An 18,986-nucleotide genomic window follows, 5' to 3' on the forward strand; every position below is an offset into this window, starting at 1 on the left:
ACTAAACTGAAATCAGAGTAGACCCATTGGGATTAGCGGACCTAAATTAATCTTGCCCATTAATTTCAATTGATCTACCCCGAACGGGACTAACCTTTTGGTCTGAATACCTGGGCAGCTGCTGCCAATCAGTGCAGGCAGTACTGAACTAGATGGGCCAGTGGTGTAAGGCAGCTTTCTATATTCCTATTCCCCGCCCCCTCGAATAGGTTTTGTTATCACAGTGAAGCTCACCCCACCAGCCAAGTGAACTCACCTGAGTCTCTTTCGACATGGATGGCTGAGGATCTGTCTCACTTGGGAGCCTATGAAGAAATGGAGAGATTTTCCCTCTTTAGGTGAAAGCTCTCTGGTCCATAAAATTATTTTCTTCTTTCTCCAAGGAGCAAGATCTGCATCCACCTCATACATTTGAGCACACACCCGAAAAATCCTAGGATCTGTAGTTTGTTAACATTGCTGGAAATTGTAGCTCTTTGAGGGGTAAAGTACAGTTCCCAATATTCTTAACCATGAATAAAAAATACATTCAAATATAAACACATTTACACATATAAAAGGATGCTGATAATTCACTTGGAAGTCATGAAGGTCTTTGGTGAGCCTCTAAGCCCCAATGCCAATCTCAGCTAATGCTCACTGACTTTCTGATGAACTTAGACCACAGCCTTATCACAAACACATTCCGCTAGTGCAGAAAGGAGATAAAGACATGTACTCAGTCTTTTGGTTTTCTAAACGCCATATTTCTTTGCAGGAATCTGCCCCCTGCTTACATAAAGGCAAACAGCAGTCACTGCTGCCCTCTCCTCTTGCCCAGCAACTTGGCTAAACAATGCAATTCTAAACATGCCTACTCAGAAGCTATTGAGGCTTATGCACAGGTAAATTGGTTTAAGATTGCAGCCTCATCTTTGTAGCTACAAGATTCTATTAAGCCAGTGGTTCCCAAATTCCCCCATCTGCCCCCATCGACAACCTGAAAATTATTTAGGGTCTTAGTGGACCACTTAATGATTCTTCTGCCTGTTGTAGATGTGATGTGCTAGATGCTGCATGATTTCCGACTGTATTTTTATTGCTTCCTTTATTCCTTATATACTGCATGTTATTGCATTACAGTTCAAATTCCACAGAATGCATATTGTAAAACATAAAATACGATGTAAGAAATAAAAGAAGCAACACAAATAGAATTAAAAATCAATATGAACCTTTGATGAGATGCAGGTGTTAACTCCTGTCTTCAATCTCAAATCCACAGACATGCCATGGACCACCTGAATGAAGCACAGGTGGTCCACACACCAGTTTTGGAACGCCTGTGTTAAATCATGGAGATGTTGGCCCGTCCAGATAATGCCTCTGACATCATCCCCAGCCAGCAGGGCCAAAAATCAGGAGTGATGGGAACTGTAATCCACCAACATCTGGAGGGCCAGAGGTTCCCCAGTCCTGTGCTAAAACACTGCCTCCTTTAAAAATATTTATCTTCTTTATCCATCTTGGTTATTTAGGGTTAAACGGTATGCTATGCTAACTGCTCGGCTATCAGACACATCAGGATATTTTAAAAAGGTAACCCTAGGTGCAAAAGCCCCTCCAGTTTTCATCAGGACCACAACCAGTAGGGAGGGGTGGTATAACCAGTGCTATTTCTTTCTAGAAAAAGAGGTGCCAAAAATTACCATGAACACCTCCCTTGTTCTCTTAGAATGGCCATGCTGCCCACCTGAGAGGTGCCAGAACTGAGTTCCAGTGAGTTCCATAAAGTATAACCCTTCATCCCCAGCTGTGATCTTGACTAAAAATCACCGCTATGCTGCAATTTGCCTTAAAGAAAGCTGCTCTCATTATTTAATACCAAGGATTTGATTTTTCCCCCCTCTATGACCCAGACATGACTGGTAGCCCGGCAGTTCACATAAGATGTCGTTTGGCCCTCAGCTGATGCTATTCATCCTAAGAACAGTCACCAGCTTTTAGTAGTAGTAGTAGTAGTAGTAGTAGTAGTAGTAGTAGTAGTAATAATACTAATAATAATAATAAATTTTTTCTCCCCTCCCATCTGCCTGGGTTTCCCCAGCCATTCTGGGCGGCTTCCAACACAATATTAAAATACAGTAATGCCTCAAACATTAAAAGCTTCCCTACACAGGGCTGCCTTCAGATATCATCTAAAAGTCTGGTAGTTGTTGTTCTCTTTGACATCTGGTGGGAGGGCGTTCCACAGGGTGGGTGCCACTACCGAGAAGGCCCTCTGCCTGGTTCCCTGTAACTTGGCTTCTCGCAGTGAGGGAACCACCAGAAGGCCCTTGGCACTGGACCTCAGTGTCCGGGCTGAACGATGGGGGTGAGACGCTCTTTTTAGACATTTGACCCTCTCTCCTGGAGGAGCCAACATTCCTTAATGAAAAGGCAAGGTCCCCCCGTCCACACACCCAAACTGCCCATGCTTCTCACCCGTCCACTGCATCCGCCGCGTTCTCCTCCTCCGCTGGGGGTTCACTGATCACCTCCAGGTCTCCTAAGCTGGCTCGTTGCTTTGGGTTCTGTTCACCTGCTTCGTGATAAGTAAAAGCTGTGTCTCTCCGAATGTCACTTGTTGGAAGCCATGGGGGGAGTGGGGGGGGGAGGGCTCCTGTGCTCAGGTCCTGCTTGCAGGCTTCCCACAGGCATCTGGGTGTCCACTGTGAGTTAGAGGATTCTGGACCAGATGGGCCATTGGCCTGATCCAGCACACTCTTCTCATGTTATTTGTGATGAGGAAGAGTCTTTTGCCTGAGGGCCGCATTTCCTTCGGGGGGGGGGGGGGGGGCACATGCAACTGGTGGGCAGGGCCAGGGGCAAAAGCAGGCAGGACAATGAATGTAAATCTTACCCTTGTATGGCAGGCTAGTTTCAGCACACACCCATCTCTATCCTCCATCCAAGCAAGCAAGAGGAGACAGATGTTTGTGTGTGTGTAAAAAGGTAAAGGGACCCCTGACCATTAGGTCCAGTCGTGGCCGACTCTGGGGTTGCGGCGCTCATCTCGCTTCATTGGCCGAGGGAGCCGGCGTACAGCTTCCAGGTCATGTGGCCAGCATGACTAAGCCGCTTCTGGCGAACCAGAGCAACGCACAGAAATGGCGTTTACCTTCCCGCCGGAATGGTACCTATTTATCTACTTGCACTTTGATGTGCTTTTGAACTGCTAGGTTGGCAGCAGCAGGGACCGAGCAACAGGAGCTCACTCCGTCGCGGGGATTTGAACCGCTGACCTTCTGATCAGCAAGTCCTAGGCTCTGTGGTTTAACCCACAGCACCACCCATATAAATATAGACACACACAAATGCAAGGTGTGTCCGGAAAGTTTGGTGAATGGTCACAGAAATCGGACAGTGAGAAATATTTGAACATACATACCTTACAGGCCTTCAAAGTAGGCCCCCTCTGATACAATGCACCATTGACAACGTTCATAGAACTGTTGGAAACTTCTGGAGAAGTTCTCTTTTCTTATTGCTTTCAGTTCCCTCATCATAGCAGCTTGGACATGTGAAATGTTGGAAAATCTGTGCCATTTCAGTGCAGATTTCAGTTTTGGGGAAAGAAAGAAATCCGGTGGGGCCAGATCGGGAGAATATGGGGGTGGGACAACTCAGTAACCTCAGTAACGATTTCACGTGGAATGTGCAATTCTTCCACCATCATTCGGACGGACAAACGCCGATCCCGCATCAATAACTCACGAACTCTGTCGACATTTGCCGCCGTTCTGCTTGTTGAGGGCCTGCCAGACCGATGGTCATCTTCGATGGTTTGCCGCCCTTCACGGAAACGCTTAAACCACTCATACACTGTCTTTCGAGTTACAGCTTCATCTCAGTACACAATTGTGAGCATTTCCTGGGTTTCCGATGCCGATTGTATGTTCAAATATTTCTCCCTGTACGATTTCTGCGACCATTCACTGAACTTTCCAGTCACACCTTGTACATATCTTTGTGTGTGTATTCTAAACTGTCTTTAATATTGTGTTTTAATGCTGTAACATGCCCATGAACCTTAGGCTTAAGGGTGGGTAATACGTATATTATTATGATTATTATTATTAAGTGTTCAAGGGCACATTCTAGCCAGCAAAAACACTCAAGGAGAATGCAATGCAGAGCTAGTGAGAGGAGTTACTCGGGGAGATGGTATGTGACTGGAGAAACTTCTGAGGGCCAGATAGAGGGGTCCAGAGGGCCACATTCAGCCCACAGGTCTGCACCCCTATTCTACAACACCTGAAGGACCACAGACTCTCCCATCCCACTTGTGGACTTAAATACACTCACATCCCTTTTGGTTTAGAAGTGTGAGGAGATAGATCAGCGCTTTAGCACTGCAGGGATGGCAGCCAGGAAGAGGGTCTTCTCTCTCCCTTACCTTTGGGCTTCTTCTTGCGACGGATGGAAGCCCGGACAATGTCTGAGCCAAAATGATTGTGCCGGTGCCGCTTTGAACGGACATCGCAGAACCAGTCCCCTGACAGGATCTTCAACCAGCTGGGATCCGAGACAGACTCGCGCAGTTTGCTTGAGGGAAGAAAGACAAGCAGGCAGGTGAGGATTGCTTCTCTAGAGCAGAACCTCAGGCTGCAACCTCCTAGGCACATTTACCAGGGAGTAACCCTCACTGAACTCGATGGGAGTTACTTCTGAATTGACGTATGTAATATTGTGTCGACCGTCTCAGAAAAAGTAACCCTATCCTATATCCCAGAGATGCAGAACCTGTGTCCCACCCCCAGATGTTGATAGACTCCATCTCCCATCAACCTCAGCCAGCACTGCTAATAGCCAGGAATGATGAGAGCTGTAGTTCAAATATAGAGAGAGTCAAAGCTCCCCCTGCCCTGCCATCTGGGCCATGGAATGCTGGCTGACTGACTTTTGGGGGCAGGAAGTGAAAAATTGTGGAGTGGGGTGACAGAATGGTAGCACCCTGGAAGAAGGCATGGCTGGCTGGCTAGAATTCTGAACTGAAGCACTTCATGCTGCAACATTTTGTTGCAGGCTTCGGCTCATATGAAATAATAAAAATAAAATTTACGACATGCCCTTTACCAGCAGTTCCCAGGGCAGTTTACAACAATTTTAAATTCAGCATTAAAAACAACTAAAGCCAATTGCAGTCACAGGAACAGGGTGAGGCCTGAAAACATACATCACAGGTGTCTGAGGCCCGGGTGAAAAGGCACATCTTCAGCAATTGCCAACAGCTGCAGCTCGCCATCACCATTTCAGAACCATTTCAGCTCAGAACCATTTCTGAAAACCATTTCCACTCTGGCAGCTGAGCTAGGAAATCCTGCCAAAGGTGCCTCATAAATTCCATGCCAAATGCCCACGAAGAGAGAATCCACAGACTGAAAAATTTCATCCTCGACCTGCCCCCAACAATTCCTTCCTATATAGACAGAATCAAAGGAGGCTGCCTTATACCAAACCAGACCATTGGGCTCTCTAGCTCAGTATTGTTTACACTGGCTGGCAGCAGATCTATGGGGTTTCAGGCAAGGGTTCCCTCCCAGCCCTACTTGGAGAAGCTGGGGATTGAACCTGGGACCTTGTACATGCAAAACAAATGCTCTGCCACTGAGCCAGGGCCCCTCCCAGAATTTTTACTGACTCAGGTGAATTATAGCTACGATTTGCTCCATTCCAGCTAAAGAAAGTGTGCTCCTTTGTTAACAGAACTCAGGTTAGGACGGGGGGGGGGGGGGGAGTGGCAGAATACAAAATAAACCAGCCTAGCCAGTTTGTTTTGTATTGCTTTTTCAGCCACTTGCCATAATGAGAAAGAGAGGGAGAGGTTCTCAGCCTGTTATTTTCTCCTCAGCTGTATATCTTTCACTTTTTAGCAGAGCCCACTAAGTCTAGTTTTGTCCCCAGCCTCCTCCCTGCTGAGTTCTTCAAGGGTATCATTGAGACTGTCAGTGCCACAAACCTGGAACGACTGTAAGAAAGGCAAGCAAGGCAGGTGGAGGGCAGACTGGGGTTGGTGTGTGGGGTCTCAGGAAGAGCCACAGAGGCCTGTCCTTGTCCTCTTTTTTTGGTTAGCCTAACTGATGCCATTTTGCTTCTGCGAAAAACTGCCTGCTTTAGAATTTAGGAGGGTGAGCCACAAATATGTGAAGACCAGATAATGTTGCTGGGCGATTTTCAGGAAAACCTCCCTCTGCCAGCCAACTCTCCCCTTCAAGGTCTCCAGGCAGGGTGTCCTGTTTCAATCAGCACAAGGAACCTCGAAAGGGGGAAAGGGAGGGGGGTGCCTATAAAAAGTATGAACAAAGGCTATTTGCGACGGCTTCACCATCACACTGGTGAGTGTGGCTTGCCCACTCTGTTTTACTCAGCTGAATAAATTAGTGATTATGGGAATCTCCTCTGCCTACGACATTTATTGGCTTTTCAGTGACCAAGGCAGCTTGGGCCCGATTAGCGGACCCCAACAGGTGGGGCAGTGCGCTAATGGACCAGACTCCATCAGTTGGTCCTGGTATAAGGAAGCCTCTGTGTCCATACATGTTGGAGCTACCACCACAAAGCTGCTTCTCACCTGATGCGTCCTTCCTCCGACATCCGCAGCTGCGAGTCTCTTCGCAGCACTTCCGCAATGGCGTTCTGCTCCTCCTCAGTCAGAAAGCTGAGGTCCAGCAAGGAGTCCATGCCAATGTCTTGATCCATGGAGGGCGGGGGGGGGGGGGGAGGGAAGTACTCCTTGTGAGAGTCGCAAGCCAACTTCACCAGGGTCTAAATGCTGCTCTTCTGAAAGGCCCTTCTGGTTTGGCTTGTCATTACATCATCCTGTGACATGGAAACGGGAGGTCCATCCAGCAGGCCAGTATTATTATCCCACTCTTTGCCATAGGTTCAGCAGCAGCTCTCAAGAAGCCTTCTAGGTGACGCTCCATGGAAGACTACACTCCGTCCTGATCGACCATTTTGAGAGACAAGGCCACAACCAGCTGAAAGAGAAAGGCAGGAAAGACACAATTTTAATGCCAGAAGCTCATTCTCAAGCGGAACACATTGATGTTAATTTAAAAATCAGTTGAACCGCCATGAATTCTTCCAAAGAACCTTGGGAACTGTAGTCGGCTGGGCCTCTGAGACTGCTGTCTGAGATCCCTAGCCTTCCCCCCACAAAACTACAGTTCCCAGAGTTCCCTGAGGGAAGAGGGAATGACGAACAAGACCGTTCTACATCTGTGCTATATTGATGTACCTAAACTAAAGGGTTTGTTTCCCATTACCAAGTACTGCTTTTGTGGAGAATGTCTCCCCAGGTGATTTCTGAGAAGAAATCTGTTGACATGGATTCCTTGTCCTTATTTTTAAACATCCCCTTGTGCAACACCCTCCCATCCTTATGGTCATGGGTCAAGGATGGTAGCAACTACAGCCCAAAGTACCTCTTCAAAAAACTGCTTCAGGAGTTCAGCTGTACACTGGCGGGAAATGCTTCTACAGCCAGAGCATGGGAAGCATCTGAATAACAATGCTTCTGGATTCTGGTTTTTCAAAGGAAAGCCGAACTGTGGACATGGAACAATTAGACACAGCAGGGGCACTATGACAAGTCACTCAACCCCAACTGTGTTTACGGAGAAAGAGACACAGCTAGAGTAGAAACAAGGCACACTTGCAGTGCATCTGTGCTGCATCCTGAAGATGGAAGAGAAACGCAGTGGAAGAAAAACGCAGAGGGAGTGCCCTAAAGCAGGACACTTTGCAACAGCTTCTGTGCAACTCAAGGGGTGCAATTCAAGCAGACTGAACTAAGGCCTTGCCTGTGCTTTACATTTAAAGCTATAACATACCACTCTAAACAGTCGCTCTATGTGTTTGCATTTTGTTATAATTTTATGATGTTTTAGGATTTTTAAAACTATTTTGAATTCCTCCCCTAAATGTTAAGTAGTCTATTCAATTCAGTTCTCAAAGGCAAACCTAGCTAATTTGCACTTTCCAGTACAATTTGCAAGGGAAACACTTTGTAATTCACACCTCTCCAAATTTTGCACTCCAGTAATGTGTACAAAATACATATACTAAAGTAAACTGCGCATACAAATACCTATTAGTGAAAACGAACAATAAGAATGCACTATACTAGGGGAAATAATTCTGCCTTGGGCACCAAAATACCTTGGACAGGATCTATAGATGTGTATTCCAGATGTGTACCCCTGTTAGCCTATACCAATCTAAAGGTAAAAGGTGCATTTTAGAGGCTGAGAAGCTAAAGATCAAGAAAAATGCAAAAACCAAAAGAAAATGCTACAATAATGCGGATGTGGGTTTCACATTCCTGTTGCCTTGAGTTCTTGCTTTGTCAGCGTGCTATTGTGCAGGATGCCTCAACCTGACACTTTCTTGGTCCACTTCCTGTATCTGATGAAACAGCCCCTAAGCGACAAAAGTTCATGTCTCAATAATCTGGAAGAGGCATTTTTACTCAAGTCATATTAACATAGCCTCTTCACTTGCCCTGGCCACCACTTCTGAACTGAGTGTTATTCAGTACTGAAATCCCATGTTAAATACAGATATCAAGCATTCAGAGATTACTTCAAAAATATTCGAATATTCAAAAAAGAGAGAGAAAGGAAGAAATACACTGGTGACGATTCAGCACCCAAACATGTAGACGAGACGATAATCCTGCCATCCAGAACAATTACAGGGAGGTTGTACCTTTTCAGTGGGATGCAAACATTTGTGCAACAAACACCTTCTGCTACCCCCAACCCGCAAAACAGGGAGCAAAGCAGGAAACCCAGTTTGACAGATCACAGGATGTGATGTGGTTTGTGCCTTTATCTATAGCAGATAATGTGAACACCCAGATTAGTTTAAAACACTAAAAGAAGAGCGCTACTGGATCAGGCCAAACACCCATTTAGTCCAACAACCCTACATTAGCCATTCAGATGGACATGGGAAGCCCACAAGTAGATTATACGAGGCAGTGGCTCCCCAGTAACTGCCATTCAGAGCCATGTCGCTTTTGATCCTGGGTGTTGTAGGTACTTACACAACCACAACTTTGCATGGCTGGGTGGGAAATAAATAAACAAATGGAGAGCAGAGGAAACCCATTCTCGGTTTATTTGTTCCCACCACATCTGTGCAAAAGCTGTGATGGCTCTGGCTGCATCCCAGAGCCCTCGCACCCCCTTCCCAAAGCCAAAAATCCATACTAAGATGCTGGTTAATTTTCATGAGGGATTAAATATATATGTATATTATTATGCGAATTTCTGCAGCATGTGGAGAACTTAATTTAAGACTGGAAAGAGGAGAAACAAAATTGAGACATCCTTCCATCCCTAGGGCTGTGTGGAAAAAGGCTTCTCTCTGCATGTCCTGAATCTCCCACCATTCAGCTTTATTGGGTGACCCTCAGCTCAGCTGTTATGAAAGTAGGGTTACTTTTATGGTCACATTCAATTTCTTTCCACATTTGGGGTGTTACAAGCGATTCCTAAGCCTAGAGTAGGCGTGGAGGCCCAACTTTATACCCCAAGATCTGCATTCTTTCCTGAGCAACCTTTTGGGAGGCACATGTGTCCAGAGGCAAAAGTGGGTGGAGCAACTAATGCAACTTTTACCATTGTACAATGGGCTAGCTCCCCCTCTTTCTAGCCCAGTGTGTCCCAACCTTGTGCCTCCAGCTGTTTTTGAACTACAACTCCCATCATCCCTGACTAGCAAGACCAGTGGCAAGGGATGATGGGAATTGTAGTCCAAAAACAGCTGGAGGCACAAGGTTGGGAAACACTGTTCTAGCCAAGCAAGAGGGCCAGGGAGAGGTGCGGCTTGGAGAAAGTTCCAGGGGCCAGATGAAGAGGTCTGGAGGGCCACGTTCAGCTCCTGGGTCTGTGGTTCCCCATGAAAGCTGGGCAAGCTTTGCCAGACTGCTACCACTTCTTCAGTCCCTCACAGAGACATGCACTCCCTTCATTTTCAGCCCAAGTCCAGGATGGAACTCTGGGGCATTCTTCCTTGCAAACACACACAGCTGCATGCTGGAGAGATTTCAATGGGCTTTTCCTTTTTTACAGCCACCTGAAGTTTACTTGGGCAAGATCTTGCTGCGAAGAATCACACCCTGCACAAACACAGCCTCTCCCTCCACACACACACACACACACACGGGCTCAGCTCACAGCTTCCAGTCTGCTGCTCCCTTCCCACAACATTTCTCCGGTTCAGGTTCAAGCCCAAGACACGGTTAAACATTGCTTGCTATTTAAAGAGCGTTCAGGCACTAAACAAAAAGGTTTGTCCATGTTCCAACTTTTGCCTCACTGCTTAGCAATTATGCAGGTGATCACAAAGACATTGCGGCAGGTGTTTCCTATTAAGGGCCATGTAGTCGGGCGGGGGGGGGGGGAACCTCTGTTAATTACTAAACCTGCCCATTTCAAAATCACTTTGGTCAAGAATGCCAAGATACAGAGATTCTGATCATTTGTAGCATAGGCCCAGTCCTATAATCTGTAGTGTAGCAGTGGGTAGGTTATGGTGAGATGCAAGGAAGTACAGATCCGGGATTTTTTTTCAGAGCAAGGATAGCATCCGATGAAGCACCAGGGTAATGGACAGCCCCCCACCCCTTGCCAGGAGCGGGGAATTTGGTGCAGAAAAAATATCTTGGGTCAGGACAGTACTCATTGTTTGCAATGGGTGGCAAGAAATTTCAGGGGTGTACAATATTGCTTACTGAATCACAGGAACGGAGTATAAACAGGCAATGTTGTTTCATTACTATAGGTTATTTACAGAGATGGGAAACCTTTTTCAGCATGAGGGCCACATTCCCTTCTGTACAATCTTCTGAGGGCCACATACAAAAGTGGGCGGAGCAATAAATGTGAATGTTTCCTTTGCCCTGTAGGCTATAGTCTACATACACTCCCACCCCAGGGCCACTGAGGGGTGTGGCCAGTGGAGGAGAGAATGTAATTGGGGAAGCGTTCCAAGGGCCACGCAGCCCTGAGGTTCCACACCCCTGGCCCTGGGTTATATCAACCACATTTTATCTAAGACTACGTCACCTCCCCCGGCCCCCATCCACCTCCTCTCGGACAGTCAGCAATCTAGTTTCTAGCTTCCCCCTGAAGCTTGTGTTGGGAAAGATATGGTGCATTCTTGGGCAACTGGATGGAGGAAGCTTGCATAAGAAAGAGCCAGAAATATCATTATCTCCAGAATGAGGCAACCGGCTTGCTTGACAAAAAAAGAAGCCAGTCTTGGTTGTTTTTCCCTTGCCCAAAACTTCTGCCAAAGCTCTCTCAAACAGAGACAGGGTTGATTGGAGAACTGTGGCGCCTAATACCAGAGGGCAAAGGGCAATACCTGGTGGTTCAGGAAACAGAGCCTGGTTGCACCTGGCTGCTCAGGGGTAGTGCTTGATGAGTAAGGGGTGGAGCAGACACACATTTATTCCATTTTTATAAAGCAGCATTCAAAATTATTTCCGCTCCTTCAGGTTATCCCCATGTGCCAGTGGCAGAGAGAGCGTCAAATAATGACAGATCAGGAGAAAGCTTCTGTTGTTGTTTTTTGGCTTCTGCATGTTCCATCTGAACTTTTCTTCAGCCTGAGGGCCACATCTAAAATACATAACCTTTTGGGGGCCACATTCCAGTGGTCGGTGAGTCCAGAGGAAAAGCAGAAGGGGCAGAGACAAAAGTGGGCAGAGCAATGGGTGGGACTCTTACCTATGCACCGTAGGTGACATCCAAGCTGGGCAAGAGCAGGGAGTTTCTGCAAGCACAACTCAGCCAAGCCACAGGCATTATCACAGGTCAGCCAGGCAAAAGAACTCCAGGAGGGCACAGAGCAGGGCCAGATAGACAGTCCTAGAGGGCCAAATTCAGCCCCCAGGCCAGAGGCTCCCAACCCCTCTGTTAAAAGACACACTGTGGGCTAAACACACCCAGCTCCTTCAACTGCTTTTCTCTCTGCCCCTGCAACTCATAGGTCTCCACTTCCACACATACCCCAACTCGTTCCAAACACTTCCGTCTACAATACAGTGGTACCTCGGGTTAAGTATTTAATTCGTTCTGGAGGTCTGTTCTTAACCTGAAACTGTTCTTAACCTGAAGCACCACTTTAGCTAATGGGGCCTCCTGCTGCCACCACGCCACCGGAGCACAATTTCTGTTCTCATCCTGAAGCAAAGTTCTTAACCTGAAGCACTATTTCTGGGTTAGTGGAGTCTGTAACCTGAAGCATATGTAACCTGAAGCGTATGTAACCCGAGGTTCAACTGTAAAGGCATGCAACTGTTTCTGCAAATAGTTTGTGGTCATAAATGCCTTACTTTGCATAATGGCATTTTGAGTAAACAGCTTGGCTTGTGGAATGGGATGTGCCTCGTCCCCAAGGCAGGCAGGCCTGCCCACTGTTTTGGGGATGGAGGAGTGCCTTGCCCCGCCGACGAACAAGGAAACGGGTCTCGACTCCAACCCAGAGATCCAGCCCGGGATTTGCCTAGTGCTCTTCCCAGAAAATCAACATTCAACTCTGAACCAGCCCAGCTCAGCCTGCTTTCCACCCTGAGGGACTCATTCCCCTGGGACAGGAAGAAGGAATTCCCCATTTCCCTCCCCCGCCACCCTGTGTTAACAAGTGCCCCACAGGCAGATTGGCGGCTGTCAGGCTGTTTTGCAAGCTTCATCCCCAGCCACCTGCAAAAGAGATCCAACCCTTCTCTCCCTTGATCTTCTCCCCACTCCCTTCAGGAGTGTGCCGCTTGCAGCCCGTCTCAACTTGTCCTCCCCAATCCATCTGAATCATATTCAGCCCAAACCTGGCAGAGGCCATTCCATCCGGGTGCAGCAGAGGAAGGAGGAAAGGGGTGCAGCAGGGCCACCTTATGGGCACAGCTAAGAGTCTAGCACCTTTTGCGCCTCCTTCCCTGAATTGATTCACTCTAGCTGTTCATTAGAACAACTTGCAACTGATAACTTTTTCCTTATAACAATGGCCAAGTGGGGGATTTGAACCCTGGTCTCCCTGGTCCTAGTCCTGCACTCTAACCACTATGCCACAATGGCTCGTCAAGTTTCCTTTCATAAAAACTCAGGAGTGATTAATAGGCTGTATACACTGAAGTCTATCCTACGATGGGGTTTATGACATATACTTTATTTGCATGGTGACAAACCGCTGCTGTTGAAGTGAGATCAAATGCAGAAGTTTCCCATCCTTCTGGCACAAAGGTGTGTGGTAAAGTGATGGGGGGGGGGCACTGTCACTAGGCACCCCTGATTGTAGCCCTGTGAGGGGAACAGAGGTCTACTAACAACTTGCAGCACCCTTAACAAATGACAGTTCACAGGATTATTGGGGGGGGGAGCTATGGGTGTTTTAAAGTGGCATAATACTGCATAATACTCTCGCCAGATGCAGCTTTGTCACGCTGGCCACGTGACCCGGAAGTGTCTCCAGCGCTGGCCCCCGGCCTCTTAAGTGAGATGGGCGCACAACCCTAGAGTCGGACACGACTGGCCCGTACGGGCAGGGGTACCTTTACCTTTACCTTTAATACTGCTTTAAAAGCATAGTGCAGATTAGGCCTAAAGCCCCCCCCCCCCCCGGGCTCAATATGTGGATGTTACCTTAAATCTTAACTGGATAAAAAGGTAAAGGGAGGGAGCCGGTGTTTGTCTGCAGACAGCTTGCGACGGGGTGAGCTCCCGTTGCTCGGTCCCAACTCCTTAACTGGATATGTTTGTATGTATTCTGCGATTGCTGCAACTCAAACACATTTCTTTTCTTGTTTTTGTTACCTTTGCAAATATTTTTTTAAAGACTTCAAACACATTAAAGTAACATTTCATATCTTGATAGGCACTTAAGTAAGAGATGAAAGGCAGCAGCTCAGCATTTTTGTGTTCAGACAACCAAGAAAGAACCAGCTTAGACAAGGCCTGGATCTTTCCATGTGATTTAGAAACAAGAAGCTGTTATGCTAGAAAGGCATCACCATTCTATATAATATGGCATTTAAATCAATGTGATACCACTTTAAACAGTCATGGCTACAATTCCCAATCAACTTCACAGTGAACTATGGGAATTGTAGCTCTGTGAAGGGAATATGGGCCTCCTAACAAGTCTCAGCGCCCTTAACAAACTACAACTCCTGGGATTCTTTTCAGGAAGCCATGACTGTTTAAAGTGGTATCCTAGTGCTTTAAATGTATGGTGTGAATGTAACCAAGGCCAAACATTTTTTGGAGCATTGCTTTTAACTACCTCAGTGTTTTTTAAACTTGGGTCCTGCCCCTCAGCTGTTGTTGGACTACAACTCCCATCACTCCTGACAACCAGTTCTGCTAGCTAGGGATGGTGGGAGTTGTAGTCCAACAACAGCTGGGGTCCCAAGTTTGAGAAACACTGAGGTAGTTAAAAGCAGTTCTTCAAATTTCACAGTGACTAAAGTCATGACTGTTCAGGAAGAAACCAACAACTCCAAGGTACATACATGCTTTTAGGTTTATAAAACACCTGCAGTCCAAGTGTTACAATTCAGCAACCAGTACAGTGGTACCTTGGGTTACAAACACCTCAGGTTACAAACACTTCAGGTTACAGACTCCGCTAACCCGGAAGTAGTACCTCAGGTTAAGAACTTTACCTCAGGATGAGAACAGAAATTGTGTGCTGGCGGCGCAGCAGCAGCGGGAGGCCCCATTAGCCAAAGTGGTACCTCAGGTTAAGAACGGTTTCAGGTTAAGAACGGACCTCCAGAATGAATTAAGTTCGTAACCAGAGGTACCACTGCAGTCCCAGACAATCAGAAAATATTAGGGCTCATCCAGACTTCTGTTTGCCCTGCCACTTCCCTTCTGGGGAATCCCACTGCTTACTGCGAAATCAGAGCAAATGTCAATCAGGTTTTTCTGAGGAAAGCTGCGGGGCAAACGGAAAACTGCTAAGACCCAAGCCTAGAAATATTGACAGGAAAGCTCTCAGACCCATGCTTACTCATCACACGACAAATGGAAGTGTGAGAGATTACAGAATCGTAAAGTTGGAAGGGACCCTGCGGACCACCTAGCCCGACCCCCTGCAATGCAGGAATATGCAGTTGTCCCATACGGAGAATCGAACCTGCAACTTTGGCGTTATCAGCACCATGCTCTAACCAACTGAGCTAAGCAGACTCCCTCAGTCTCAAATGATCGTGGTCCCATGAGCATCCCTTGAAGGCAAAGATGACTACTGTCTTGAGGAAATTGCCAGAAACAAACTCAAGGACCAGAGTTCTTCTGAAGAACTAGGACCTTTACAGACACAAACAAACATGCCTCCTCCTCACACAAGGAACCAATGTGGCTGAAGTCTTACCACACTCCTAAATATGTTCAGGTTGTGGTTCTATTTCTGTCTTGGATGGAAACAAGAGAGAGGTGCTCAGCCACTATTGTGGGCGGGATACAGGAAAATAAGCAGTATACAGTGCACAAAATACAGAAGAGCACAGCAGAAGCAAAAACAACCAGATGCACAAGCTGATCAAACTTTTGCAAATAGCCCCGTGACACACTAACAGCACCTACAAAACTCCACCTGTTGGACACACAGGTACACCTTAGCCAAACAGAGAACACCCTCAGCCATATATGCATTTATATACAGCACACACCCCATACAAATGAGTTCAGGGTATTAAACATGAGGGTTGCCAACTTTAATTGGATTAATCAATTAAACAATTAGTTGATTAACAGATAAAGGCCAATCTTAATTGGAGGGGCTGCAAGTTAAGGGTGCCCTTGTTTACTTTCTGAGGCTATCAAACAGGGAACGAAACAAGAAAAATATTAAAAGGAGAACATTCTTCCCAAATACGAGCAGTAGTTGTTGCTTTAAGACAGCTCATGTCCCTCTAAATTCCGACTAACCTAAGGAGAAGGAACCTAGTGCTGTTTGAGCCCATTGCACTTTCCTTTATCTATCTGCACCCAACTCTGGGGTGGGACACTACAGTCACCGTTTTTAACAGCTCATGGAACCTGGTCAAGCATTTGCACATTTTGTGAGGAAAAAACATTACTGTCCTGGAGCAAATTGTATCAGAGCAAAGGGGGTGATGACAGGCAACACCACTCCATGTTTGATTCCCATCTAGGGATACGTGAATCTGTCAAATTTGGATTCTTTCATGCTCTCATTTTACCAACCTCAAGTTCAGTTCACCCTGTTTCTGTACCAACTGGCCATTTCCCCCACAAAAATCTGCACAAAATCCATATGCGTTTTCACATCAATTTCTCCTAAAATATGCAGTTTGGTGCCCAATTTTATCCAATATAAGCTTTTTGCTAACCTTTCCCTCTAATACAGAGCAGTTTCGTACATCATTTTCACCAATCTCTGCATTTTTTGGTTTGGCAAACTGCTCTACAAAAATTCAGAAAAATGTGCATTTTGAAGGACAGCTATGCCTTCGCCCCTCTTTACTGGCTCAGGAATTGCAAATCAGGTAGCTTTGCATGAAAACGCAAGCCGAACAAAATGCTCCCGTTTTCGCCAGCTGCTAAAAGCACAGGGATCTTGCATGCAAAGGGATGGACCACCTACCGACTGCCAGTTCACTGCCTTTGCTGTTTTTATTGGGGTCGTGCATGTGTCACCTCTGGGATAGCAGTGCACTCTGGTAATTTTGGACTCTAGAGCCAATGGTCTCCTGGCTGGGCCCGGGGAGCTTTAAATAGTAATGTGCATTCCTTCACTTACTTCAAAATGGTTACATAGGAACACAGGAAGCTGCCTTACACTGAGTCAGTCCAGCAGTCCATTTAACTCAGTACTCTCTGCACTGGCAGACAGCTGCTCTTGAGGATTTCAGACCGGGAGTCCCAAGACCTTCTGCATGCAAGGCAGATGCTCCACCACCAAGCTTTACCTTCCCCTTGACATCAGAGACTAAAATTGTAAAATTGGCCCTGCTGTGATTGGAGACCCTCTTGCTCCTGCTCAGGTGGGGGCTCTGCACTTTTGCCCCACAATCCCACCCTGGCAGCACCACTAGCCCTGAGGTGCCTGGGGACCCCCTTAGGAGACCCCTCTCTCAGTGGGACTCCATCACTTGGGAGCTGGGTCTGCAAACCAACCGTTCTTTCACGCAAACACACCCTGCCCCACCAATCTTATTGGGTGCTCCATGCAAAAGGGGAAGTGTGGTGGCTTTGAGTGGTATCAAAACAGGAGAACAGGGCAGGGCAGGATTTTGTGGCAAAAGGGTCCCACAGCATGCAGAGTGAGCAGGGGGGCTCCCGGAAACGCTGGCTCACCCCATTTTGAAACCAGTGAAGTCAAGTAACAACCTTTCCAAAAAAAAAAAAAAAAAGTACCCCATTAAATCCAAGCCTAAAATGACTGAAATTGCACCGCGGGCATAGCATATGCATACTGTAGCTCTCGGGCAACCAGCATGGGCAAGCGGCCATCACACACAAATATACGTACACTTCCCTCCAGGCACTCCCCAAGCAGGTATTCGCAGCTGAACAGGATCTGGGAGACAGAGAGACAAGCAGAAACTTGAGAGCCAAACCAACTCCGCAGCGTATTACACAGTTCCTTCCCTCCCGGATCCTGTCTCAGCTCTCCCATATGCTCCTGCAAAGGTGGGACTCCTGAGCCTCACGCCCGAAGCGTTTGCCAACGGGAAGGGAGAAAGAGGAAGTTACCTGCCCAGGTGGGGTCCCTACCCTGCAAGACCCAGCCGGCCAGAGGAAGGTGGGGTGTGCGCGACTGAGCGTCACTGTGGCAGCAGAAGGATCCTGGAGGAGCCTCCCCGGCTCTTTCTCAAGCAAAGCAGAAGTTTGCTCTCTTGAGTCATCCCCACTTTCCTCTTCCTCCTCTGCCTGCCTTTGTACTTTCTCAATGCAGCTCAGAAACAGCCCTAGCAGGAGAGCTAAGGCTGAGTCAAGCGGGGAGAGAGAGAGAGAGAGAGAGAGAGAGAGAGAGAGAGAGAGAGAGAGAGAGAGGAGGAAACACCTACCCACAAAGCTTGCGGGAAAGCCGGGCCTGGAACCAAAGCTGCTACCTGGGCCGGAGTGGACTGCAAGGATCGAGCCTCTGAAGACTGACATTTGGAGCTGTCTAAGGAGCCCAGCTGGTGGTCGGGTGTCCATGCGAAAAGTGGCTTGGAACTCATAAGGAGGGGGAGGAATTTGATTCAGTCCACATGTAAAAGTGAACTGGCCTAATTCACATTTTCCAAAACAATACATGAGCAGAAGCCATCCTTCAAAACCTGCTTTTTGCAGTGCCATTCGCTAGCTGAGTAATACATACAAAAATGCATATACTAAGGTAAAGTGTGCATATTGATATATTAGTGAAAATAACATAAAGCTCTATTAGGGGAAATGGCTTTGTAAAAGTGCATACATTTGGCAAAATTGCATAGAAAAATGTGTGTATCAGCAGAAATTCACACTAAAATGCTGCTGTGTTTTCATGAGGACCTTTAAAAATAATAATAATTGCAAGCTGATGTGGAAATGTGGAGAACATAAATTCAAATTGGAAAAATGAAAAGCCAAGAGACACCGACAGATGATCCACTCTCTCAACTTCAGTTTCTTATGATCCCATTCTTCAGCTCAGTTTGCCGCATGTCTACACCAGTTTGTGATTGTTTCATATTTATAACAAAATTTTATTTACAAATAAATAATAAATAATTGTCTGACAAGGAACTGATGGTCAGACAATAAGGTTTGGACTACTCAAGTCAGAGATCCGCACCTCCTCTATGAGAAAGCATTGCATTGTGTTCAGCCCAATGCTTTCCTTAGGAGCAAGACCATGGGTAGGCAAACTAAGGCCCGGGGGCCAGATCCGGCCCAATTGCTTTCTCAATCCGGCCCAGGGGCAGTCCGGGAATTAGCATGTTTTTACATGAGTAGAAT

The 18,986-nt window shown here is 46.9% G+C and overlaps 1 protein-coding gene across 3 annotated transcripts in view; it reads right to left on the reverse strand.

Moving 5' to 3' along the window:
• The window catches only part of SYTL1 (synaptotagmin like 1), a 34,999-nt gene extending 16,991 nt beyond the window's left edge, over nt 1-18,008 (reverse strand). The window contains exons 1-6 of one of the 3 annotated variants that reach the window (XM_028738678.2): nt 17,757-18,008; nt 17,533-17,580; nt 6,593-7,001; nt 4,418-4,566; nt 2,464-2,563; nt 257-305 (exon numbers count right to left, since the gene is read on the reverse strand). In XM_028738678.2, coding sequence (XP_028594511.2) covers nt 257-305; nt 2,464-2,563; nt 4,418-4,566; nt 6,593-6,720 — 426 coding nt within the window. In that variant the 5' untranslated portion in view covers nt 6,721-7,001; nt 17,533-17,580; nt 17,757-18,008. The remainder of the gene's footprint in view (nt 1-256; nt 306-2,463; nt 2,564-4,417; nt 4,567-6,592; nt 7,002-17,532; nt 17,581-17,756) is intronic. The other 2 variants (XM_077932002.1, XM_028738679.2) reach the window with 2 other exon arrangements.
• Between the last annotated feature and the right edge of the window lie 978 nt (nt 18,009-18,986).

This window comes from Podarcis muralis, chromosome 7 (assembly GCF_964188315.1).
Source record: "Podarcis muralis chromosome 7, rPodMur119.hap1.1, whole genome shotgun sequence".
In the NCBI taxonomy this organism is placed as follows: Eukaryota; Metazoa; Chordata; class Lepidosauria; order Squamata; family Lacertidae; genus Podarcis; species Podarcis muralis.